The sequence below is a fragment of the Apostichopus japonicus genome, chromosome 10 (assembly GCF_037975245.1).
Source record: "Apostichopus japonicus isolate 1M-3 chromosome 10, ASM3797524v1, whole genome shotgun sequence".
Lineage (NCBI taxonomy): Eukaryota > Metazoa > Echinodermata > Holothuroidea > Aspidochirotida > Stichopodidae > Apostichopus > Apostichopus japonicus.
The window spans coordinates 2626400-2650695 of record NC_092570.1 but is presented as its reverse complement, the minus strand read 5'-3'; the positions used below and the strand labels follow the sequence as shown (position 1 = coordinate 2650695).

The following is a 24296-nucleotide window of genomic DNA, read 5'->3' as shown; positions in this document are numbered from 1 at the left end:
GAGTATATGAGTTGGAAGCACAGAAATTATTGGTTGGAAGCTAGCGGCCGGAGAGAAGACACGTATGTCTGTATACAAGGTTGATAGTAATCAAATATACATAGCGCCAACTATTTGGACAGAAGCCATGGAACGAATTAATACTAGAACTGCCCATAAACTGTAGCAAAGAAATCTGACCTGGTGAATAGAGAGGGAAGGATTTTTGAGAGGAAGGAGAAAGTGACGCTGATACCCAAGGGCGTAGGAACCGGGGGGCTGGGGGCGCCAGTCCCCCAGTCAAAAATATGGAGGGGCGGAAGTATCATTCCGCCCCCCCGCTTCGCAAGTCTAAAAACCCCTTTTTCATTTCCAAATGAGAAAAAAATCTCATTTGGAGCACCAAATTGCATCTAAGGCCAGGTGAAAATGCAAAATTATTTACAAAATGGAGTGGGTGTTGATATGTGCTATATTGCACCAAATTGCATCTGAGTCCACCTGGAAATGCAAACAATTTCCAAAGGGGAGGGGACATCCCCTCCCCTTAGACCCCTCCCCCAGGCCGGCCATCAGTCTTCAGCCCCCCCCCCCACTCGAAAGTACCTTCCTACGCCACTGCTGATACCAGATTCAGAAGTCAGAAACTTAATGCTATAAATATAATACGTCGCTCAAACTTTATCCGGGTCATATATGTTTTAACTTTAAACTCACAAATGTACAACATTCGTAGTAAAACCCATTAACACATATTGAAAGCGCGCTTGGCATAGTTAAAGTTCCAACTTACGGAATGATCAATTTTATTCAAAACCCTCTGGAAAATGTTTAAGTTACTTAGTTACTTAATACCATTGACATTGCTCCCTTAAGGAAAGTTACTAGAACTCATTAAACGACATGTAAAGTTATTAAATACTTAGGCGGAGCAATATCTTGCACCCAAAATGTTAGTTCTAGTTCAGCCTTAATCCGCCCAAGGCTCACTGAAGAATCGGAACTTGCACATTTGAAACCATATCATATCATGTGAAGCTCGTGGATAAACACCTGCTTATTTACTTCCTTTTCGATGTACTGAGGCGTGTACTAGTTTTCGCGCCAATAGCTGCCATTTAACGTCCCCATCCGACGGACGAGAGTGTAGGCTCTCAAATGCCGAGACAGGTAAAGATGCCCAATATTCATCACCACTGCAGTGCAGCTATTGTAAACGAAGTTGTTTCGAGCACCATTGAAAGAACAGAAATCCCCAAAAGGGTCTGAAGACTCGCGCACAAAGAAACGTCTCATGCCGGTAATCTGACCTAGTTTCGAATGAGGTGTACAAAAGTGTTAGACACCACCATCGATCCCAGAAAATACACACACAGCTTGCTACCGTCGGTAATTAGACACTAGTGTACAGTCAATACATGCAGCAACGGTCAATACCCACTGCACAGTGTATACAGCAGGGATGGACATTTCAGCAGGGAGTTGTTATGGAACTCCCTGATCTCAGGTCCAGATAAAAGATAACATGGTATAACCTTTCATTACTGTGTGCATTTGTAGCGACAAGCAGAAAAATTCTCTTGCAAGCAACGGAAAGTTAACTTTTTCAGAGCGCGGTACGCGGTTTAGGGCGAGTCTTCAATGCCTTCAAGTTCACACTTAGCAATTCGCAAATCAGATATACCAAACTATACCAACAGAAGACTCCGCTCATCAACACTGCGAATTGAAGCAGTAATTTTGAATGGGTCAAGAGAATCTGGTTTCTTGTGAGGATTTGAAGTGTGGACCCTAAGAATGTGCGACGGACACACCGCAACGCTACCTAATGGCTATGGGGAGGGGGACTGGCGCTACGCTTAGTTTCCAATGCCTAATCTACGGCCCTGATAATATGCCTACAGGTTCGCCCCGCCCTTGGCAAATTCCTCGCTACGCGCCTGGAGGGGAAGGGTGAAAATGTTTCCCTTATTAGTGTTACTTTTACAGAACAAGTTGTGAAATTAATGATCTCTGGCTGCCCGGGGAAATTATGGGGTAAACATGTATGTTTATTTCCATAGTATAGGCCTACACGAAATCTGCCTAGTGGCCTGCATATGCATTGAAAGGTTGTGGGGGCATGGTCCACTGCCTCTAGATTATCGGAAGGTCATTATAGTATCGAAAAGTATAGTATCTAACGTCATGTTAAGTTTTGGTAGTATTTTATGATGTCACTGATAGTGCTGTCGTCGGTTACCAGAAAAAATAGAAACAACAGGAGTTTGCCAGAGAAGTTGATCTCAGGCTTAATTAGCTTCCCTTCATTAGTGATGAAAATTTATAGCATCTTTTGAAATAGCCACCCTTGATTATGGTCATATTCCCTCACCTCATTTTGTGGATATTTTGAAAGGTTAAAGTATGTTGCATTTAAATTAATAATTAGGGTTCAAGTTTGTTTTTCAGCTGACTCAATATAAATGAACTCGTCTTTGAAAGAAAGGAAGAAGGCAAAAAAGGGGGGTTCAATAGTTTTACACTTTATTGGCAATACGGATATTTTAATGAACTCAAAAAAATTAAAATGGAAAATATTTAAATTAGTATTCAATTGTTCAATTCACCAAAGGCACACTGCTTGTTTGTATTTTTTACATACATTATAGTACATAAATGTGAAAACATTGGGATGAAAATAGAATTTGCATGTGTTAAAAATACTGTTTTTCCTGCATTGTCTATTTTGCATTGTCTCTTTTTTCATTGTCTCTTTTTCATTGTCCCTTTTTCATGTCACTTTCCCACTGACATTTTTTGCATCGCTCTTTTGCATTGTTTCTTTTGCATTGTCTTTTTCTATTGTCTCTTTTCCATTGTCTAAATATCCCAGTTAGTTTTCCATTTCTCAATTACTTTTTATTACAACATAAAAGGTGAACAATTTTGGAATATAAATTACTTCAAAAATTACAAATGCAGAACACCATATTCAGCACCCTTAATCTTGACAAAAACGGGGAGGGTGGACACCTCCTCCCTCACAGACCCCTTCCCCAGGCCACTGGTTGAGGGTTACCAAAGATGATGAATTCGAAAATTGGGGTCACCAATAGATACCATAAAGAGGGAACCATAAAGAACTAAATGACATTGAGGGCTACTCTGGAAGCAGTGCTTCTGCACTGAGCAGGACTAACCTCATTAAAGATGATAATAATAAAAAAAAATAAAAAAATACAGTGCGGAATATGTGACCGTTCATTGTAAATGGCCATTGATTACTCAGTCTCTTACACCATGATGCTTCTGATCACCCTGCCCCAATCTATCCCACCCACCCCCCCAACCCAACCCCATTCCCCCAACTCTCCCTTCCCCATGCTGTTCCCCATTGGATCCCTTTACCTTTCAGAACATGTGGAACTAAAACTAATTCTATCTACAGCAAAGGCAACACTAGGTAGTATATTATCAATTTCTTGAGTACAGAGAAAAAGAAAAAAAAAACAGTACAAGATTTGTTAATAAAATCATTTCATTTAAAGATCAAGTCAAGTATTACAAGTAACTTTCATTGCGTCATAGATGAATTCACTGTGGGGTGAGGGGGGGTGGCATGATCAAGCAGTCTGGGCCACTTAAACTTTCAAGACATTGAAAGACTGGAGGGAGTAAATGACCCGTTAAAACACTGGACACTTGTAGTCAATATTTCACAATAACAACTATCTGTTGTGTGAAGGCATTTTTTTTTATCAAAGTTGATCAAAATCAAGTACTGAATTGTAAGTAGGTCAGGAAAGGCATCGGTTGGCTCCATAGGCTACGAAAAGTTGCTTTTAAAATGGTGAAGTATCGCTCCAAGTGATCTCGTGGTTTACCAACATTTTCAGCTTCAAGTCTGTCAGTGATAGGACCTATATGTAAGAGAAAACAAGCCAAGATTGGATGAAATGAACGATAAAGAGATAATTTCATATGAAATCTGCATCGCCTATCATATCTGCACAAAAAACCAAAAGGTAAACGATATTCACACAAAACTGCACAAATTTCAATCTATAAAAAAGACAACATTCATGCTACCCCTCCTCATATTATTCATTTCTATCAACATTGTTTACCTGCAGTTAACATTTTTAACACATATTTTCTTGGAAGATTAAAATTGTATTTTAGCATCATTGCTTGAACAACAACTTCAGAATGACAGCCGAAGGTATAAAGTTTTCATTTATATCAACAGACAGAGGGTATGTGTTTTACGATTTTGTGAGGTTAATATCTACGTAATTAAAAGGATTCTCAGGTGACAAACGATGTCAAACTTTTATGAATGATTTTTTGGTAGATTTATCCTTCAAACCTGATACATCTGGAATGGTTAGCTGTCAAAGTTCTCTGTAGTTACTTTTGAAATTTCATCAAAATGTATCTTTTTTGTAGAAATATTCCTTTCTCTGTGGATATTTACATGATTGATAAATAATGAAGAAAAACAAAGACATTTTCAGCTGAAGTGCCCTGATGACATCATCCATTCTGTTGTTGCCAGATACATTAAATATCACAAAATTTGAAAAAAGTCATATCTTTGCTATACAAACGGATGTGAGGATTCAGTTTTCGCCTAAAGATTCAGAAAATTGTCAGCAATCTTGCTATTAAAGCGATCAACTTTTATAATGCTTAGCGTTTGATGGGGACATTTTGAACAGACCTTAGTGTCCTCATTCCATTCATACAGTTCTTCGTCTCCGCTCTGTTGAGGTACTCCATCAATGCTGACAAATGCCGGTTTGGAGTTCAGTCCAAAAACTGATATCTTGTCGAAGAAAAGCTCGTCGGGTGGAATGTATTCTTCGGTAGTAACAGTCATCGTCAAGCGATTCTTTCAACGGGGAAAAGAGATATGGATATTACAGCTTACGAGTAAATCTAAACTAGGGAATCACTGGATATCTGGTCGGTGCCACACACATACAACTTAATACTTTATCTGGTCAGTGCCACATACATACAACTTAATACTTTATCTGGTCGGTGCCACATACATACAACTTAATACTATATCTGGTCTGTGCCACATACATACAACTTAATACTATATCTGGTCGGTGCCACAACCATACAACTTAATACTATATCTGGTCTGTGCCACATACATACAACTTAATACTTTATCTGGTCGGTGCCACATACATACAACTTAATACTATATCTGGTCGGTGCCACATACATACAACTTAATACTATATCTGGTCGGTACCACATACATACAACTTAATACTATATCTGGATGATGCCACATACATAGAATTTAATACTAGAGAAGCCAAGTAAAAGTAATTTGATAAAAGCAATTTCCACATTTTATATTACTTGACAGATGGCAAGAAGTTGAATTATAAGAAAAGAGAAAAAAACAGAATCACATAAATAGTGATATGTAATTGGTAATGTGAACATGTAGAACAGAGGTACCCAATAGAGACCCCTTGGACCAAATCTGGCACATGAAATATTTCACTCCGGGCTGTGAATTCAAATTGGCTTACAATCTAGTGCTTATTGGGTATGCAGACCCTCACGCCCTTGGGCAGGCTAATAATGGCCTCTTCTGCATGTAGCTCAATATATGCATAGAGGGATTGTGATTGTCAGACCCTTTGTTCCAACCAATGTCCTTTCACTGACCCTTGTATAAAATTAAATTGGAGAACCCATGATGCAGGGCAACAAGGTTTTCGACTTACATTGCTGACAGCAAACTCTATCAGATCGTAGACGCCATTATCGACTGGATCTGAGTATATAGGAAAAGGAGAAAAATAAATTATTTCAATCTCAACGGAAAGTGTACATCATTAAAAGATGAATTTCCTTTTGCAGGACTTGAACGACTGCCAGCTTCCTTTTTTAACTTGTTTAAGGAAGGATTGCAAAAATTGGATTGTTTAAGGAAGGGCTGCAAAAATTGGATTTACTTCTACAAGAATGTAGAATATCCTTCTAAAGGTCACCCGGCCGTGCAGTACACCAAATTTCAACTTCCTATAAGCTTTCGATTGCACATCCAGTAAAGATTTCTTGTAGAGTATAAATATTCAGAATTATTGGTTTCTTTTATATATGACATCGAAAAAGACACATATAATAGATCAATCAATTTTCTTGTTGAGGAACTACATATCTAATTCATGTAAGGTATGAAAACATGTATGCTGATGTAGTCTTACTTGTAGGTAATATTAATGCCCCCTCTTTAAGGTCTACATTAACTGACCACAAATATGCTAGAAAGGCTAATAATGGTCACAAATATTTCAAACCTGAACACTCATATTCACTGCCACTCCCCCCCCCCCTCCCCCTCCCCACCCTTAGAATTGCTAAAATCCAGAAGGTCAGAACTTCAAGGAAGGAAATATTTTATCACTTAAATGCAGGCAGAAATTTGTGACCGATATTGATGACCATTGAAAATTATGTTACCATGGTAATTTTATTTTCCTATACAGAACACAGACATACCCCTTGCCTCCCCATCATCCCAAAAGAGTCTCCCGGTGGCTTCCATGTTATCATCCAAAGGAACGATGAGTCCCATCGGGTTTTTGCGACTATAGATTTCAAAAGAAAAGGGAAATTGTAAAAAAAAAATGATTTCATATTTATGTTTGCGATTTTTTTTTTTAAAGTCCAAAAGTAAATTTCATTTAAAAATTAATGAAACCAAAGTCCTGGAAATGTTGACATCAGGATCCTATTAAATGTACTGATAATTGCAGATAACAATAATTTTCATCAATACTTTGTCAAAATATGTAAATGATAAATATGCTACGACATTTTAAAGGCTCATCTATTAAAAGAGAGAGAGAAATATATTTGACAATGAGTAACACCTGCCAGTTTAAAGTCTTGAGTGCATCATAACTGGACCCAGCATGAACAATTAGTTATTGTTTAGATGTGTTAAAGGCATTGCAGACTCGCCCCAAACCGCGTGGGGCCATCTGAAAAAGTTAACTTTCTGTTGCTTGCAAGTGACGTTTTGTTCGTGTCGCTACAAAATGCAGACAGTAATGAGACGTGATACCTTAATTGTTATCTTTAGCTGGACCAGAGATGTCCATCACTGTATTGTTTGTATACTGTGCTGTGGGTATTGACCGCAGCTGTATGTACTGACTGTACACTAGTGTCTAATTACCGCCGGTAGCAAGCTAGCTGTGTGTGTATTTTCTGGGATTGATGGTGGTGTCTAACACCTCATTCGAAACTAAGTCAGATTACCGGCTGTAGACGTTTCTTTTTGCCCAAGTCTTCACACCCTTTAACCTAGCTCCCCTGACATGAAGGGGGTTTCCTAGGTAATGTGTAGAGACTAAAGAGAGCTTGTGAACACTCACCTGTAGACGGTTGTCAAGGCTGGATCCTGGGTTGGAATAATGTAACCGCCTCTGACGTGAAGGGGTATGAAGTACAAGGGTGCACTCAACAGCACCCAACTGGCTCTCCAAGATTCTGGGTTCTCTTTGCCCTAAATAAAAATAAGAAGAAAAATGAAAGAAAAATTAAGAAAAAATTACAAAAATATTGAAATTGCTCCAGAAGAGAAATCTTAAACTATGTGACAAAAAAAAAAAAAATTAAGAAAAATTAAGAAAAAATTACAAAAATATTGAAATTGCTCCAGAAGAGAAATCTTAAACTATGTGACAAAAAAAGGTATTGCTAATCAAATTGAAAGCACTATAGATTTATGCTGATTTTTATATAGTTATATAGTTACATATGTATAAGTATTGCCTACATACAGACCTGAGATATAAATTCAATTGTCTCTTGTCAATTGAAACAATCTTGCACATTTTGCTCCCTTGATATTTTTCCCCCTTCGATTATATTGCTTCAAGCAATGACTTCTTCTGCACCAAATCTCTGCCTTAATTTTCAGTTTCTCCACCAACATAATTCATTTTTCATTTTTGAAGACTAATTTTTCTAATCTTCCCACTCTCTCTCCCCTCAAGTTCAATTTTAACTTTAATAATAATAATAATAATAATGTGGTCAATTAAGTCTTCTTTAGTCTCATTGATGAATAGTTCTCTCATATTTTTAAATAAATTTTCATCATTTCTTGAAATAAGTCACTTACATCATAGTAGCTGTACCATCTCTGATCGGGGAAATATCCTCGCACAGTTGTTTGACCCTGGAAAAGGTTAAGGGGGGGGGGGAAGAAATGAGTGAAATAACTTAATTGCATTATTTCAAATATGATCAAAATTTAAAGACTTGACAGACATCCGTTAGTTCTTTATATTTCAACAGAAGAGGGATATAATAAAGGACTGAAACATGTTGAGAACTTTACTGTACTTGAAGAAAATAATAATCTATGTTCATTTTATAACAAAATAATTTAATTGATAAATATATAGCATACTTTGGACCTTGAATAAAATATTGAAAAATATGTATTCTGTAAACTTGAAATAATCATTATAATCTGAACCTGTTGGCACACAGACTGTATGTAGCTTCATATTACTTTACCTACATGGTCACAGGAAGAAAAAAAAGTTCATTTTCTCTAAAACTGAATTAAAGAAAGATAATATAATAAGCCCTTATTTTTTTTATTAGTTCTTTATTCAAAGTTAGACTAATATTAAGCCTTGGCACATTTTGTATATTTGCATATTCACAGGCCTTTACTTTAATGCTTCACACTAATAGTAATACAGAGACTCTGATCTTCCCAAGCAGAAATCAAGGGTTATTTAAATGATGAAACTAACTTTTCAGAGATGAAGGGAAATTCATTCAGAGTGGTTATAATAAGAGTGTTAATGATTGCACATGAGTGACCATATACTTGACTCTCTAGCATATTTTTTTAGGGGGAAGGGGGGGGGGGGCGGCAATACAAAAAAGTATGAAGAAATCGTAAACTAAACTCTGTACCTCTTCCAAGACCGGTGTGATTAAGAAGTTTGGTCCCCAGAGAAGCTGACGATCAATGTTCCAAGTGGTCTTGTCGCTGGTGAATCTGGAAAAATGAACCATTTGTAGATGGATTTTATTCTAAGATGTGTGTGTGTTTGTATAATGTGCAGTTAGAATGGGATGACCATTTTAATGTGTATCATACTAGCTATATAGCTGATAACATTATCTAGATGCGACTCTAAGGTAAGTTGGCTTTAATTGTCCCAAGTTTGGAATATAGAGTGGATTATTAGCATTAATTAATCTTTAAATCAGAAATGACAAGATAAAAGTCAAAAGTTTAAACACAGAACCAATTTGTAGTCAATGGTGGATATCTAACTTCTTTATGTAACATGATAAAACCCTTTTCTTTTTTTATAAAATGCAAAGGAAACAAAAATGGAACTATGACAAGTCTGTTTCACACCTCAAACAAATGTCTCGAACATTTGTTGTAAATATTTTATCCAATAGAATTGATGTTAATTTTAAAGCAAAAAATAACAAGAATTGGAAAGCTACTGTAGCTTCCCTCTAAAGCATTGGGGGAGCCTAACACATTTTTTCTTTCAATAATGTTACTACAGTAAATATTTTCACTATCCGCAATATATAAAATGGAAATCTAGGAGGAATTGAAATAAATAAACTGCTCTTAATTTCTATAATATTGCAATTATTTGTTTTAAATTGTTCAGTGTAGCAAGAAGAAATTCCACCAATACCATTGAAGAAATTACTGACAAATGTCAGCATTAATTGGGAAAATGAATTTGATTTTATAATTGAAGTAATACTAGTTTTACACTCTTTTTCCTAGTAAAAAAATATCTCACTCATTTGAACTGATTTTGAGATAGTTTTCTGGTTTGTTTACTAATAGAAATGCAAATTTAATTTGTTGCTGAGTCAAGATAGCAAACTGATCGCATACATTCCAGCTTTACAGAGATGAAATAAATGAGGAAACTAATTAGTTTTCAAGGATGAATATGATCTTAATTACATATCAGTAATTCATGCTTGATGCAACTCACTCATGAAGCAGAGGTCTAATGACCGTGTTACCGTTGACGTATGCCTCGTAGAACACGGTGTACATAAACGGGAGGAGGGTGTACCGATGATTTAGAATGTTCCTGGACACCCTCGTCATTTCACTGCTGAACGCAGTTGGATGTTGAGGCTGGAAGGAAGACGGAATGAATTTTCACGAGAGGTTACACATCCAATCACAAAAGAGCAGCGGTCACTCTCAAGAAGGCAAATAGACCTATACTCTATTGCTGGTCAAAGGATGTAGTACAACAAGGGTCATCGTGTATTGCGCCCAAACCTGCATCAATGGATCTGGATTATATATTGCCACAGGCTTTTTTAAGGAACCTGTAGAACAAGGGTGGGCAACCTTTTTGAATGAATGGGCCAGAAATAAGGAGTGAAAAATTGACTGGGCCGCACCTAACCAACGACCTAGCTGCTGTTTATTTCAAACCTTTGATTCCAGAGACTATCAAGCAGTAAGTGTGTGTACTTAATCTGTATTTACAAAAAACATAATTTCAATACAGTACAGTTGATAATTAATGGGGATGAAAGGCCTACCTGACAGCATCATTAGTGCCGATAAATTCTAAGCAGCTACCTCGTTTGTTGTGATGATGTAAAATAGATTGATTTTTGTCTTTTTCTTCAGACATATCACAGGCCGCAAAACGATCACTGGCGGGCCGCATGTGGCCCGCAGGCAGTAGGTTGCCCACCCCAGCTGTAGAACATGTCCCCTCAAATTATCAATTGGTCACAGTGAATTTCACTCACAATCATTCCAGCTCCGTTGTGGTTTCTTGCGTAAGGATAGAAAGCTCCCAGCTGCATCCATCTCTGACACATCTCTTCGGTCGTATTGAACCAAAATCCGCAAATATCTGCCCCGGTCTGATGTGGAAAAAAAAAAGGGGAAAAAAAGGAAGATAGTTCTGAAAGATTTATGTTATTTTGGAAAACTAAAGTCTGAAAGTAAATTAACAGCTAAGTAAATCTGGAGCAGTATTAATGGGAATTAAGGGGAGCAGAGGAGGTGGGAGAGGGGAAGAGGAGTAGAGGGCGAGGGGGAGGTGGAGGGGGAGGGGGGAGAGAATTAATTGGTGAGTGCCATGCAAGTATTAAAACTGGGCTCAATGTTATTTGCCTCATGCAATTCCGGAAAAAGAGATTTGCAAGAGAAAAAAGGATCATATATATAAGCAATCGTAGCAAGATTCTGGTTGCAAGATAGGATGACCATAAAGGAGACATTGCATATAATGACACGTGAATTTTAGAAATGTAAAAGCCTTGCAAGATACGTGGAACCAAGACTGGTTCCCTCTACTTACGTATGTGAAACCAAACAGACTGAATTCAAACATCCCTGACGAGAGAAGAAATTTCAAAGGAAAGCAATTACAAATTGATGTGAATTAATATCTTCAATTATAAAGAAACATTTTATAGAGTGAATAAATAAAAGCCTCTGCTTCTCACAACTGCATGCCCCCTCCTGACCGCCAGAAGACTTTCGATAATTTTATCACTTAACATATTTATTCTTTCCCTTCTGACGTTTAGTTTCATGCAATGATACACATATTAAGATTCTAGAAGATAATATTGACTGATCAAAATGGAACATATACTCCAATTAACATTCTAGCGAAATTTCTATTAAATTCAGGTGGCCAGCGAGGTTACAAATGACCCTTAATTGTTGTGGGTTGTGGCCAGTTTGACGTACATCAACTCCATATTTTCGTAAATGCTACTCATGGTCAAGCAAAAATGGGTCTTATTATGGGCGAGGGGGGGGGGACAAACTTTGAGGGCAGTAAGAAATGTGACTTTTATTCACGGGGGGAAGCAATAAAGTCAACAACAAACTTTCTGACAAAATGGATCTTCTGTGCCTTCCGTAACACAAATTCCAGTATTTGATGATTTTGACTTTAAAGAAAGTGGCACTTTTTAGTTACCAGCCTTTATTTTTCTTCAATACTGGACACTCTTTAAATAACAAAAGTGTACATTTTCATTTTACAAATGGAAAAGGATTATAATGATTACCAAAAATGTGCACACTTCTAATTTATGAAAAGGCACAATTTGGGCATTCTTTCCATAACTGGGGGAGGGGCTGCATACACATGCCCCCTGTATGTTACTCTTCTGACAGCAGGCATTGGAAAGACAGCTTTCATTTTGAAACTTTTGACAGATATGGAATGTCTTTAATTACCAATTATGCTCCAGTATATATGTTCAAAGAAACTCTGATTGTCTCCCAACCAGTGGCTTGCATATTTATTGGTTCCGACGAAGGATGAACGTGTCAGTGCCAGAGACCTCTTGGTCGGAAACACAACCTTCAGAGCCCTGTGTGGAAAATGAGAAACGATATTAACTGCTGGATGGTAATGCTTTCATTGATCAATGATTATTAACTGACACTTACTGAATGCGCAAAAAAGGGTCGACTTAACAAAATATTACCAACTGTATATAGCTTGAACTATATCAAACTATAGGTAGATGTATAGACGGACGGAGGGACGGACGGAGGGACGGACGGAGGGACGGACGGAGGGACGGACGGACGGACGGACGGACGGACGGACGGACGGACGGACGGACGGACGGACAGAGCACAGAAATGTTGGAGGATAATTTATGAGCATTGGTTTCATCTTAAGTGTCGTCAGCTGTGCCTCCAAATATGCTAGAAAGTCAGGAAATGGTCACCCATGCTCAAACTGTATAACAAGCATATTAGTTTGCCACTGTAAACATAGTTACACACACTGAGATATTTACTTGTCTAAATTTTAACAATGGTCAGGAATAATCTAGTGGAGGATCAGGGCCTCTAGGAGAGTACGTTTGGAAACTTCTAGCAATGTTTAGCGAGGTAAAACTGAGGAGCCAATACTGACTGATGACCTTTAAAGCTTGCAGCATTTTTAAAGCAATAAAATAAATATCGCTCACTCTTCTGTTGCCATGGACATGGCATGCCCATAGAGACTGTGGACATTGTAATGTTGGTATCCATGGTGATCAGCATCCATACAAATAGTTTTGGTATAGATGAGATTTTCTTCAATCAGTAACTCTGTAATGAAAATAATTCCCTCAAACATATAACTTAGCAATTTCAGACATTTAATTGAATCACTATAACTAAAGCATCAATGTATTGTTGATTTCAATTGATTTTGGTTTATTCTAAAAAAATTATGCTAATTTCCGAAACAATGGAATTCACTGGCATGAACAACCAATCCCAATTTCACAATGCAAAAAAAAAGAGTAAAAACCTTTTATTTTCATTTCTTGGAGGCGGGAAGAGGGGAGGAATAGGAAGCATTCATTGTTTTATTTGGGGGGAGAGAAGGCTTTCATTTTTTTGTGGGGGGAGTGGAGGAACAGGAAGATTACATTGTTCTTTTTTGGGGGGAGGGGAGAATATGAAGCTTTCATTGTGTTTTTTTTTTGGGGGGGAGGAATAGGAAGCTTTGGTGTTTCTTTTTTGGGGGAGGGGAGGGGAGGAATAGGAAGATATCATTGTTTTTTGGGGAGAGGAGTAATCGGAAACTTTCAATGTTTCATCAATTGCAGATACTTGGGTAGCCTTTGTCAAATATGATCGCTGATGTCAAAGACTGATTTATAAGGCCTACACAATGTACGTTGGAAAAAAACAGTTTGTGACTTTAGTGATAAAATATTTTCAAAATGTGCAAATACCTTGAATTGAAGATGGACCCACCTCACATGAATAGATACAGAACTGCAGACTAATAGGCTTAAAAAGACTCTTGATTCTCTTGAGTAGTTTCATAAATACTTCTTCTGTCAGCAGAATTAAGGGCCCTGTGTTTTGTATTTGTTTTTATATACATCATAATAAAAAAAATTAACGTCTAGATTCAAAGGGACATGGTGGAGGTAAAATTACATATATCGTATCTTATATATAAGTTTATTTATTCTTCTAGTAATGTTTTTGTCATAACTTACTTGGCATATATGGTGGATAGTTGTATCTATTATCAAGACATCCCTCCTCGGATCCTCGGATAAAGTTAGACGGTTCATTCATATCCTATCAAAGTGAAAAATGAGGAAAAGATTTTTGATCAAAAACATGCAAAGAAAGTTACTCTTTTTTTTCTTTTTCTTTTTTTTTCTTTTTTTTTATTCTTGACAACTAAGCTAACTGTGACAAGCAGAAACGTTCCACAATCACTTGAAATATCATAAGTAATTTCACAACTCACTGGGTGGTCCATTAATGACATCATTATAGTCACATGTATTTATTAAAGGAGAAGCAAGTACCCTACACATTATCACTGGTATAATTGATAAAGTTGCTACTGACGATGAACTACTAGACTAATCTTATTCCTGATTTAGAAGATAGCTTAAATGTTCCGAATGTTCTTGAACGCACAAGACTGAGGACTTGAGCAAATCAAAATATGACATAAAATCCAAATAAGACATGCATTGAGCCAGCTGTGGTCAAACCTCTCTTAGTTTCCTTCATTTATTTATGACGTTTACCTACCGAGATGACCTTTTTAAAGTCATCAGAATTGGCCCCAAATTTAAGCACACTAAAACTTACTAAAAGTTTTGAAAAATGACTTTCCTGGTGGTTTTAAATCTCCACTTCATTTTATTTCTAGACATTTGAGGAAATAGAGAAATCTATTGTCTAGTTATTCAGAAATTATATCCTGAGAGTGTTGGTTAAAATGCGTCCATTGAAGTTAGAGCATGACTGACTATTATTTGACTGTCTAGCATACTATTGGGGGTCACTACTGATGACCTTTGAACTGTTGTGCAATACATACGATCCACAAAGCGTCATAATCCAGCACATTCTTGAAGTTGACACATTCTTCTATCCACCATTCCCATCCGCTCTGATGCAAGAAATCTGGATAAACGGTTCTTCCAGGCCAAACCTAAATGGAAAAAAAGGAAAGAAATTTGAACATTTCCCACATTTACTGCACTGACCATGAAAGCATGTCACCACTCACCACTAAGCTAAACTTTATAATTCAATAAATCTTTTTTTCTTTTTTCTGTCCTTCTTCAGACTACTTTTCTACCTTATGACTTTTTTCCTCCCAACTGACCAACTGTTAAAATGAATAAGAAAAAACTTGTAAATTACAAACAGATGATATTTTTGAAGTGAGCGAATGTTTCCTCGACTTTTTTAAATATGCCCAGCACCCATTTGAAATTATTATAGAAATGAAAGATATCAATAAAGGCATATTTTGTAGTTTTGTTGCCCATTTTATCCAATTTGACCATCCAGATAAGTACTCAAAATAAAATTGCAATGGATCACATACACTAAGACACCCTCAAAGGATTTTTTTTTTTGCAGCAAATGAACATAAAGTTAACAAGTGACTAATTAATGAATTTGATTCAACCCTCAACATTTCTTGCATGTGCCAGAATCACCCCCCCCCCTGCCCCCCCCACCATTAGTATGACACAAGACCAATGATTGCAAGCATACCTCTCCAACAAGGGGTCTATCTTCTCCTGGCCAGGAAACATACGCTTTTTTGTCCATTAATGTGTTGTAAGCTTCGTAGTCATCTGCAATGCCTATCGCATGGTCCTGAAAGAAAAGAGAATGAAATTTTCCGGTACCACCATAGATGATAGTTGCAGCTATAAACTTTATCAATATTTATAATTCTCTCTTTCAAATTCTTTGCATAAACAATAGACATTAGTAAATTTAAGGAGAGAAACACACCCACCTATTCCTCAATGAAAGTTAAAGCTTTGAATAGTCATGGTTATAAATATACTCATTGCATGGAGGAGATCTTCAAATTTCTCTTTCTCTGCTACTTACGAGGATGGGGATGTGACGCATCCCACGACTGTGGAGTTCATCTATCCAATCAGAGAGGCCTGCGTAGGCCACGGGGTCGACGGTAAAGTCTCGCTTCATGTACATGTAGTCGATGTCCGTGTACTGGACATCCTGCACAGAGTAAACAAAATCATCCAATTAGCCAAAATAATGTAATAAATTATCAAATAAAATTGCATTGATTCCCATTCCTAATTTACACTTATGTTTGTAAGTTATAAAACTATATATATATAAATATATATATACATATATCAAGTGTATGCCTGAATTTATCACAAAATGGTCAAGACTGGAACTTGTGAGTATCATTACTATCATGACATATTACGTATTATGCAGCACGCGAACACACCAGTGCACTTTTTAAGTCACTTAACTTGTTAAAATTAAATGACATAATCAAAGTTAAAATGCAACCTTTCCCTTCTTCAACAATCTATGTTTTGTCAACTTAGTTTAATTTCTCTGTATTTATATTGTGAAGAAACAAATAAATGAATGAATGAATAAGATAATTAAGCTGCCAATACTTGATGATGTCATCACTTACATACTGCATTACTGGTCTTGATCAGTAGCAAGCTACTCAAGACCATTAAATACAGCCCCTCAAATGAGATCTATATTAATAAGTTCCACTATTTTCATTATGTGGTCACCAATATAATGACGCATCACTCCATCTTCTAGTGTTAATAGATATCATAGAGTAATTCCTTACATGAGGGATATTGTGTTTTCTGAGATCATTCACCACCTCCTTGTGTCTGGTGAGGTTACCATAATCCCATCTGCTAAGTTGGAATCCAAGAGCCCAGTACGGGGGCATAGCGGTCCTTCCAATTGCCTATAGGAGAGTTCAAGCAAAAATTACAATGTAATTGTAACATCATGTTTCAGTTTGTTTAAAAATAAAACAAGTCACCATTTAATCATTGAAGGAGAAAGTTACAATGAATTTTTAAAGAAGAATTATACATGGGGCAATAATTGACCCCAGGCCCTCCGTCATTCCCCTACACCCCCCCACCCCCTCCCTCTTCATCACAATGAATGTAACCAGTTTGGAATTGTTTGCAGCTTTTTTAATCCAAATCCCAAGTCTCTTGCAAAACATAATCAGGGCAAGTCTTAAAGGTGTTTTTTTCTGGTTTTCTCTCAACCAGGTCTCACCACGTCTTGTTCGAACAGCCAATTAGGTTGTCTGAATAAATATAGCAAATAATGCCAAAAACACAACTAATATGTGGAGAGATGTGTAGTTTCAGTGAATAGTACACCAATGAATGTTCACGGGTGATAACAATTTTATCATTTACCTGTTTGCAGTATTTAGTTACAATGCAATCTGAATTTGAGCTTAACAACTATATATAGTCCACAACCTCTAAAGCTGATATGTACAAAATGCTATAAGGACTCTGTGGTTATGACTTGTACATGTGAAATTTTCCTTCATTTTCGTTAAAAGCGACCGATTCCAGCCGCAGGAATTATCTCTCAACATTCAACTTCATGTAAAAGTAACTTGTAAGTTGTTTTATGTTTGTTCCATGGCAACCTTACTCTGTAGGTTTGGTTAAATTACCTTTTCAAGATTAGTGGTAACTTCGCACGTAAAGTTAACTGCACTTAACAACAGAGAATATGTTACATTTTACGTTGCGTGATGTCAAAACGTTCTTTATTATCACTAAACAAATACTAACAAATCCCACGGCAATATAGGCCTTGAGACATCTTCAACAATTTAACAGATTACAATCTTTCTTGTAAACAAATTTCAAACTACTAATTGCTATGACATTTGACCTACTTTGTTGATACTTAGTTTTATACAGTCACATCAAACAAAAATCAAATGAATTTAACATTATTCATAGATTTATTTGTATGTGGTGTATGATAATACTATGCAAAGTCATTTCTTGAATAAAACAGAATTGAAGTATAAATCGGTTTCTTATCGTCGTTTGGTAAATCAATCCTTAGACACAGACATGTATGCTGTGTTCCTGCCTGAATTATGTTCGCAGCTGTGAAGCAAAAATCCATATGAATTGTCCATGCCCATCCAATTTTGATGGTATATATAAAGAAATTTATACAACTGAAATATTGTTGGATTAGTGAAGTTATATCTAGGTACCTGAAGGCTCTTTATAATATATAATCTGATTTACGAGAAAACTAAATTTGACTCACAGCTGTGTACTGTTGGACCACATTTTCGGGGGTCGGTCCCATGAATATGTAAAAGTCTAGTACTCCACCAATGGGACGGAAGGTCAAGCTGGGCGCAGGCTGAATAATCACGTCTGGAATGAATAAACATGAGAAGTGATGTAATCACTCAGCCAGTTGGGACAATTTCCTAATGCATCCTAAATACCACTCGATACTCTCCTCTCATATCATGCTTCAAAGCACTGGTACTGACAGTACAAACAGTTCCTAATCTGTATCTGATCTAATGCTAATACCACTCTATACTGTCCTCCCATATCATACTTTAAAGCACTGGTACTGACAGTACAAACAGTTCCTAGACTGTAGCTGATAGAAACATGATACTATTCATACTGCTCATACTGACAATACGATTGCTCTGAAGAGGGACATGACAGTACAGTTTACAAAAAATTTTCCCAACTGGATGAATCACTCATCCATCTGTCCCAGTAGAGGTGAAAATATACTTAAAAGAGTAGTACAGGTCAAAATATCTTCTTTTTTGCAATGGATGAAAGAGGATCATATCCTTCAAGCATCTTGGTGAAATATTTGCATTCAATTCTTAGCTACAGTGTTTGAGATATATCAAGCGCTTGAAGTTGACATGTTTTTTACCAGAAAATGTCCTTGAAGCAAACAGGTGTGATGTAATGGGATCACACTGACAAACCAAAATATGATGCTGTCACTGTGTAGCTATAGCATCACAGCTGTTGATGACATCACACTTGTTGGTGACACTACACCTGTTTGCTTCAAGTTCACTTGTGATACAAAGAACAAACTGTGACAACTTCAATTATATCAATATCTCAAAATGCTACTTATATATAGGTACTGCATGCTACATTCATCAGGATGTTCAGAATAGCTAGTTCCATTTACATCAGACAAAAATCAATTTTCCTCTGACTTGCTGCCTCGGTGTACCAAAGTTGCTAGATATGCTAAAACAGCTACAGTGCATTAAAAAAAATGCAACTACCAGCCTTTGTTCTATACTCATGCAGCCAGTTTGGATAAAAATTTGTCGTTTGATACTTACATATTGATATAAATATATTAATATAATAGAGGGTGGATAATATATTCTCAATGGTGTTAGCAGGACATATATAACTTGATGAACAAAGTATTGTCAATTTCCATGAATTTTCCTCATCATCAAGCGAAGTATCATATTTGTAACACTTTCATTAAATACTCTAATTCATAACAAATAAAACAAAGCAATATTACATTATACTTAATAAACTGATAAATGGCTAATGATCTATTGTTTGACTTACCCATTGCGTTGCTATTGAGCAATAAGACTCCATGGGCTTTACCGTCATCCTCCAGAACCATGTAAAATGGATGATGGCCGTAAAGATTCCATTCATCCTAAGATGAAGGAAAGCAAATCAAAACAGTCAAAATAAGCATAATCCAACACCAAAGTGAACATTTCAGGGAATTATATGTACATTTTTTTAATTAATAATAACCTCAGAAAACTAAAATATTCCCACCATAATAAATTATTTATACATTTATGTATAGTCTATAACATATCTTAACACCAAGCCATGTTAGTTGCCTATAATCATTTTAATAAACTCACTTAATTCTTTACAGGACAATTTTTTTTTTAAACAAGTTTTCAACTTAAGATGTGCCAAAAATTTACGCTTCAAGTACATCACAAATATATTTTTTCTAGCTTTGCTTCTGGCACCCCTTTTCCCTCTCCTCTGCCCCCCCCCCATCTCATTTTGTGGCGGGTAAAGTCTGTAATTCATAGCGAGATTCTTTAGGAAATTACTTATTCGTAAAATGTTTGTGTTTCATGTCCATGATGTGAGTTAAAATACAGACTGATTTGGCAAGCGATATCAGAACAAAACCTCATACAGGCCTTCATATATACCGCTATTCACAATGTAGGTATTCGCCCAAGTTTTAACTGCAATCATTTCTCACTCACCACGGGGGCCACGTCTCTTGTGAAGATGGACCATCTCTTCCAGTTAAGGTTGTGTCTGAACTGTCTGTGGTTATGTTCACCCAGACCATAGAGATTTTTTGACGGAAGTTTGGTGGTGATCTGCAGAAACTGGTCTTCATAGGTGAAACCAGGCACAATGGAATTGAATCTGCAGCAGAAATTTATGAAATATATAGTTCACAAATATGCTGTGTAAATACAACAGCGTTTACTTAATGCTGATATATGGTATTGCATTCATCACTTACTCGGCTGTTGCCAGAAGCATTCACGTTCAAAATGCAACCATGCAAATTTGAAAATGATTCAAATCCTAGCCATTTAAAATACTACGAGGATGTACTGTACAGTACCTTTTCCACTAACAACTCACAGAAAATTTCCAGTGGTTTGATTTGATCGGTGGACTTCAGCCACCGGTACTGTACATCTCTTTACTAAGCAGTGGCAGATGGAATTGGAGAGGATGGTCAGGAATTTATTCAGGTTTGTCATTGGTGTTTTTTGTTGGAATATTAAAACTGACTGGCGACCACTACGAATTTCTACTCACATGACTGTTCCGGTACTCTTCCTAATTACTCGAATTCCAAACACAGGAGATTCGACATATTCAACCTCGTAATCGGGGCTGCTTGCTTTATTCGCTGGCGTCTCAATAGAGAGCAACTCCTCAGGCACCTCGAATCGTTCATTATTGGCATCTGTGAACTGAAGTAATGAATCAATGGAGGAAAGATGAACCACAGGCACAGATATATCGTAAAATACATCTCTATTATCTATATATACATATTTATCTAGATAGGCTACTAAGTTTTAGTCAATTCTACTAATTTTCAATGTTACTAAAATGAAAGTGAAATACAGTGTAAACGATTCATCAAAAGGACATAATGACCTACATGTCATCATTTTAACCGTAATTTCCAACGACTCAACGGTAAACATGCATTCCACCTACTTGTGAATCGGCACTGACGATTTCCACGAAAACTTAACTTAGGCCTAGCCTACTCTGTACCGATTTATATATTGTAAAATGTAAATAGTAGGATAGTAAAGTGTCGCACTACTGAAGGCTAGCCTACTAGTAGGCCTAGTAGTAGCATACTAATACATCATGAATAATGGCCTTGGCCTTACTTGAGCACATTTTTTTTTATTGAATTTTGTCCGTTACGATCCGAAGTATATTATTCATGAATTTCATATAACAGCTTCAGAAATCGGATGCCCTCAATGCAACCACTCCTGAAGAAGTCCTGAATCAGCAAAATTCCCTCCACTCCGCCAGGGTGTGTGCAGTTTGTTAGAAAGAAACACTGCTATAAGCCTTTCCTTAGTTACGTAATCGAAATGGGTGTATGGAAAAAAGGCAAAAGCCATACCGCTCATGCTCTTGAAATCGATTAAATTAGTAATGAACTGTTTAAATCAAACAGATGTTAACAAGATAAGGGTTGGAGATGAATTTTTAGAGCAAACTGAAGACCGCCCTAAGAAGTTCGTTGTTTGATGGGACCTTTATAGTAACTTCTTTGGCCTTTCTTCGGTACGTTTCGCCGTCGAATCCTGTCGTTTTCCATCACAGGTACATAAATCACCTTTAAATCCTAGATCTTATCTCTAAATGTTGACATTTTATGATTAATAATAATTATAATCATCAAACGGTTTATGTCGAAAGTTGGACCTTTTGCGACAAAAGTTTGACGTTTCATCCCAAAATGTTTGGCGTTATATGACAATTGATCCCCCAATTTTATCATTTTATACCATCAAATCAACAATTTATCCCTTAGTTCTGAAGATTTACCAAAATTTTCGACCAAAATTTTACCAAATTTTCGACATTTTATCTTAAACATTGCATTCTTAATGTTAACATTAAAAATTGAATTTTCGACAATTTATCAGAGTAAATGTGGATCACGTGATTGTCCACTTGTTCATAATGCGATATCAGCGCCCATGACGCTTCATCTAGCTTTAAAAGTTGTTGGGATGGGAATTCAATTCTTCTTTAAATTTGTCGGGACAAACAGAGATTTGGTCGTGCCAGAATGCCACCCACCCACCCCCTGTTGGAGGCAGGGAGCAGTCAATAGTCATCAAATTAGCCGTTTTATTTGATTTCTCTATCATCAGTCTTTAGTTATGGCACTTGTGTGCTGTATTGTTTGTTTTCCTGTTCCCTAGTATGATTGTTTATCCTCATTGAGGCATTTAACTTTTGGTATTCAAGTTTGTTTGGGACGTGAGCCTAGGCCTCAAAGGAATGTACATTGTTTACGTTGTTAGGGAGCCATGTGATTAGACTCCAAGGGAAGGGAAGCGCTGCATATTACTTATTAACCTACTGTGTTGTGCATTAGCATAGTGGGGTATGTGTGTCAGGATGTGTTGTACTTGTAAAAGTTTATCCTCCATGTGCTTGAGAGCATATCCGTTATTATGGTTATAATTAAGGTATGCACCTTCTGATAAGTCAGTAACGGGTTCAGTGATTTGTGAATATCTAGCTTCAAGTAGTATAGTGTATGTTTACTATTGTTGTTCATTTGTGATGAGTCTACTTGCATTCTTGGCATTAGTGGGATAGTTGTTACATTTATGTATATTATATCTAATATGTGTATGTAAACCTCTACTTATGGATATTTTGTTGTGTCCTTTTACAGATTGAACCATCATCATTACCATTATTTGGTCAAGCAGTGTGTGTTAATACACAGTGGTCATCATAAACCAGTGAAACCTACTCATTCCTCGTCATTATTTCACTGGCCTGTCGGCGGAGGTGCCAGGACTTGAGTTTGTTTGTCTTTTTTACCGCCAACACCCCCCGTAAGTCATCCAGGGAGGGGAAGAAATAGCATTTCCATGATAATTACTACACTGTAGCTAACTCGTGTTCTGCATGATTGGATGTTCTAAAGGGAATTTACAATAGGTCAATGGAAACTTATTCATATAATATAAGTATATTCTCTCATAGCATATCCTATTTTCTTGTGATGTGTCTACAATCTACCTTTACTTGCCTTTAAGATCAAATGCTGTTAAGTACCCCCCCCCCCTACACCTTGCGTGCACACATAAATTTAGAAACACTCGATCAACATCGTTTTCGGACAAAATAGGTTTGGACTAAGCAAGCCTATAATATATACAACACACGTAAAGGTCCTACAGATTCAAGATTTCAATCATCCTAACTTAAACCTTCACCCTCCTGGACTACCCCCCCCTCCAGTCCCTCCCAATCCCCAACCCCCCACCCCCTCCAGTCCCTCCCGATCCCTCCCTCCAAAAGAGAAGGAAATTTACTATCGTACCTTAAAATGCAATCTTTTATTTGTCTGCTTCTGTACTTCAAGTTTGACCAAATCAATATCCCTTCCGTACCTCGATGGTTGGCCCTCCTTCCTATGAATGGTAGCTGTCCAACCAAGCTTGGTATTGGTTGGACCATCGACCAGCTCATGTCCAAACTCTGGAGGATAAAAGCACCAAGGTACTCCAGAGTTCGCTGACTCGCTCCATGCGCATCCTCTGCTCGCGCAGGTCTCGGGGGTTCCTCCGCTCTCGGTATAACAGTCAATGCGTTCCTCTTCGCGGATGAGAAACGGCGCAGTTAGCAGAGGGTCCAGGGTAGAATCCTCTCGAACACCGAAGTAGATTCCTAGCCCAACACCGATGGCTAAAACCGTAAAAATTAACAGAGACCAAACGATCTTATTTCCGATGCTAGACATGATTGATTTCACTTCCTTGAAGAAGTCTCGTTTCACAGTTTCTATTAAATTACGTCCAAGATGTTTCAAGCTAATACCATACTGCAGGCATGGAGAACGAACACGTTTAAGATCACAAATAAAACTACGATTAGATATTTTACAACCCACACACAGTCACTCAAGAGGGGGTATAATATAGACCTTCGACCCGTAGTTACAGGGTATGCATATTATAAAATCCCTGCATGGTATGATTGATTTCGTCCACTTAAGTAGGCCTATCATACACCTCCTCATTCAGCTTATCTTCCAGTTCGATTGTTGTTTACTAAGACGTGTAAGATACCGTTAACTGTCTGTACATATCTACTGTGTGCAAGATGTTATATCAAACGTT

The 24296-nt window shown here is 37.1% G+C and overlaps 1 protein-coding gene across 1 annotated transcript; it reads right to left on the bottom strand.

Annotated features, from left to right (window-relative positions):
• Positions 1–2488: 2488 nt before the first annotated feature.
• LOC139975007 (sucrase-isomaltase, intestinal-like) lies at positions 2489–24032 on the bottom strand. The gene is made up of 22 exons (XM_071982597.1): positions 23498–24032; positions 20710–20867; positions 20136–20304; positions 19456–19552; positions 18137–18249; positions 16653–16778; positions 15908–16039; positions 15560–15664; positions 14871–14984; positions 14026–14110; positions 12994–13117; positions 12245–12381; positions 11349–11383; positions 10792–10908; positions 10008–10156; positions 8944–9028; positions 8132–8188; positions 7380–7510; positions 6499–6587; positions 5721–5770; positions 4685–4855; positions 2489–3881 (listed from the first exon to the last, which is right to left on the bottom strand). Exons 1-22 carry the CDS (start codon positions 23915–23917, stop codon positions 3804–3806), a joined length of 2742 nt encoding a protein of 913 aa, XP_071838698.1. The 5' UTR covers positions 23918–24032; the 3' UTR covers positions 2489–3803.
• Between the last annotated feature and the right edge of the window lie 264 nt (positions 24033–24296).

Excerpts from the sequence above, each read along its gene's own strand:
- LOC139975007 (XM_071982597.1), bottom strand. The coding sequence starts at position 23,917 with ATGTCTAGCATCGGAAATAAGATCGTTTGGTCTCTGTTAATTTTTACG. Across the intron at positions 20,868-23,497 it reads ATAAAAGATTGCATTTTAAG|TTCACAGATGCCAATAATGA; the intron begins GTACGATAGTAA and ends TCATTACTTCAG. Across the intron at positions 9,029-10,007 it reads ATTAGACCTCTGCTTCATGA|ATTCACCAGCGACAAGACCA; the intron begins GTGAGTTGCATC and ends TCATTTTTCCAG.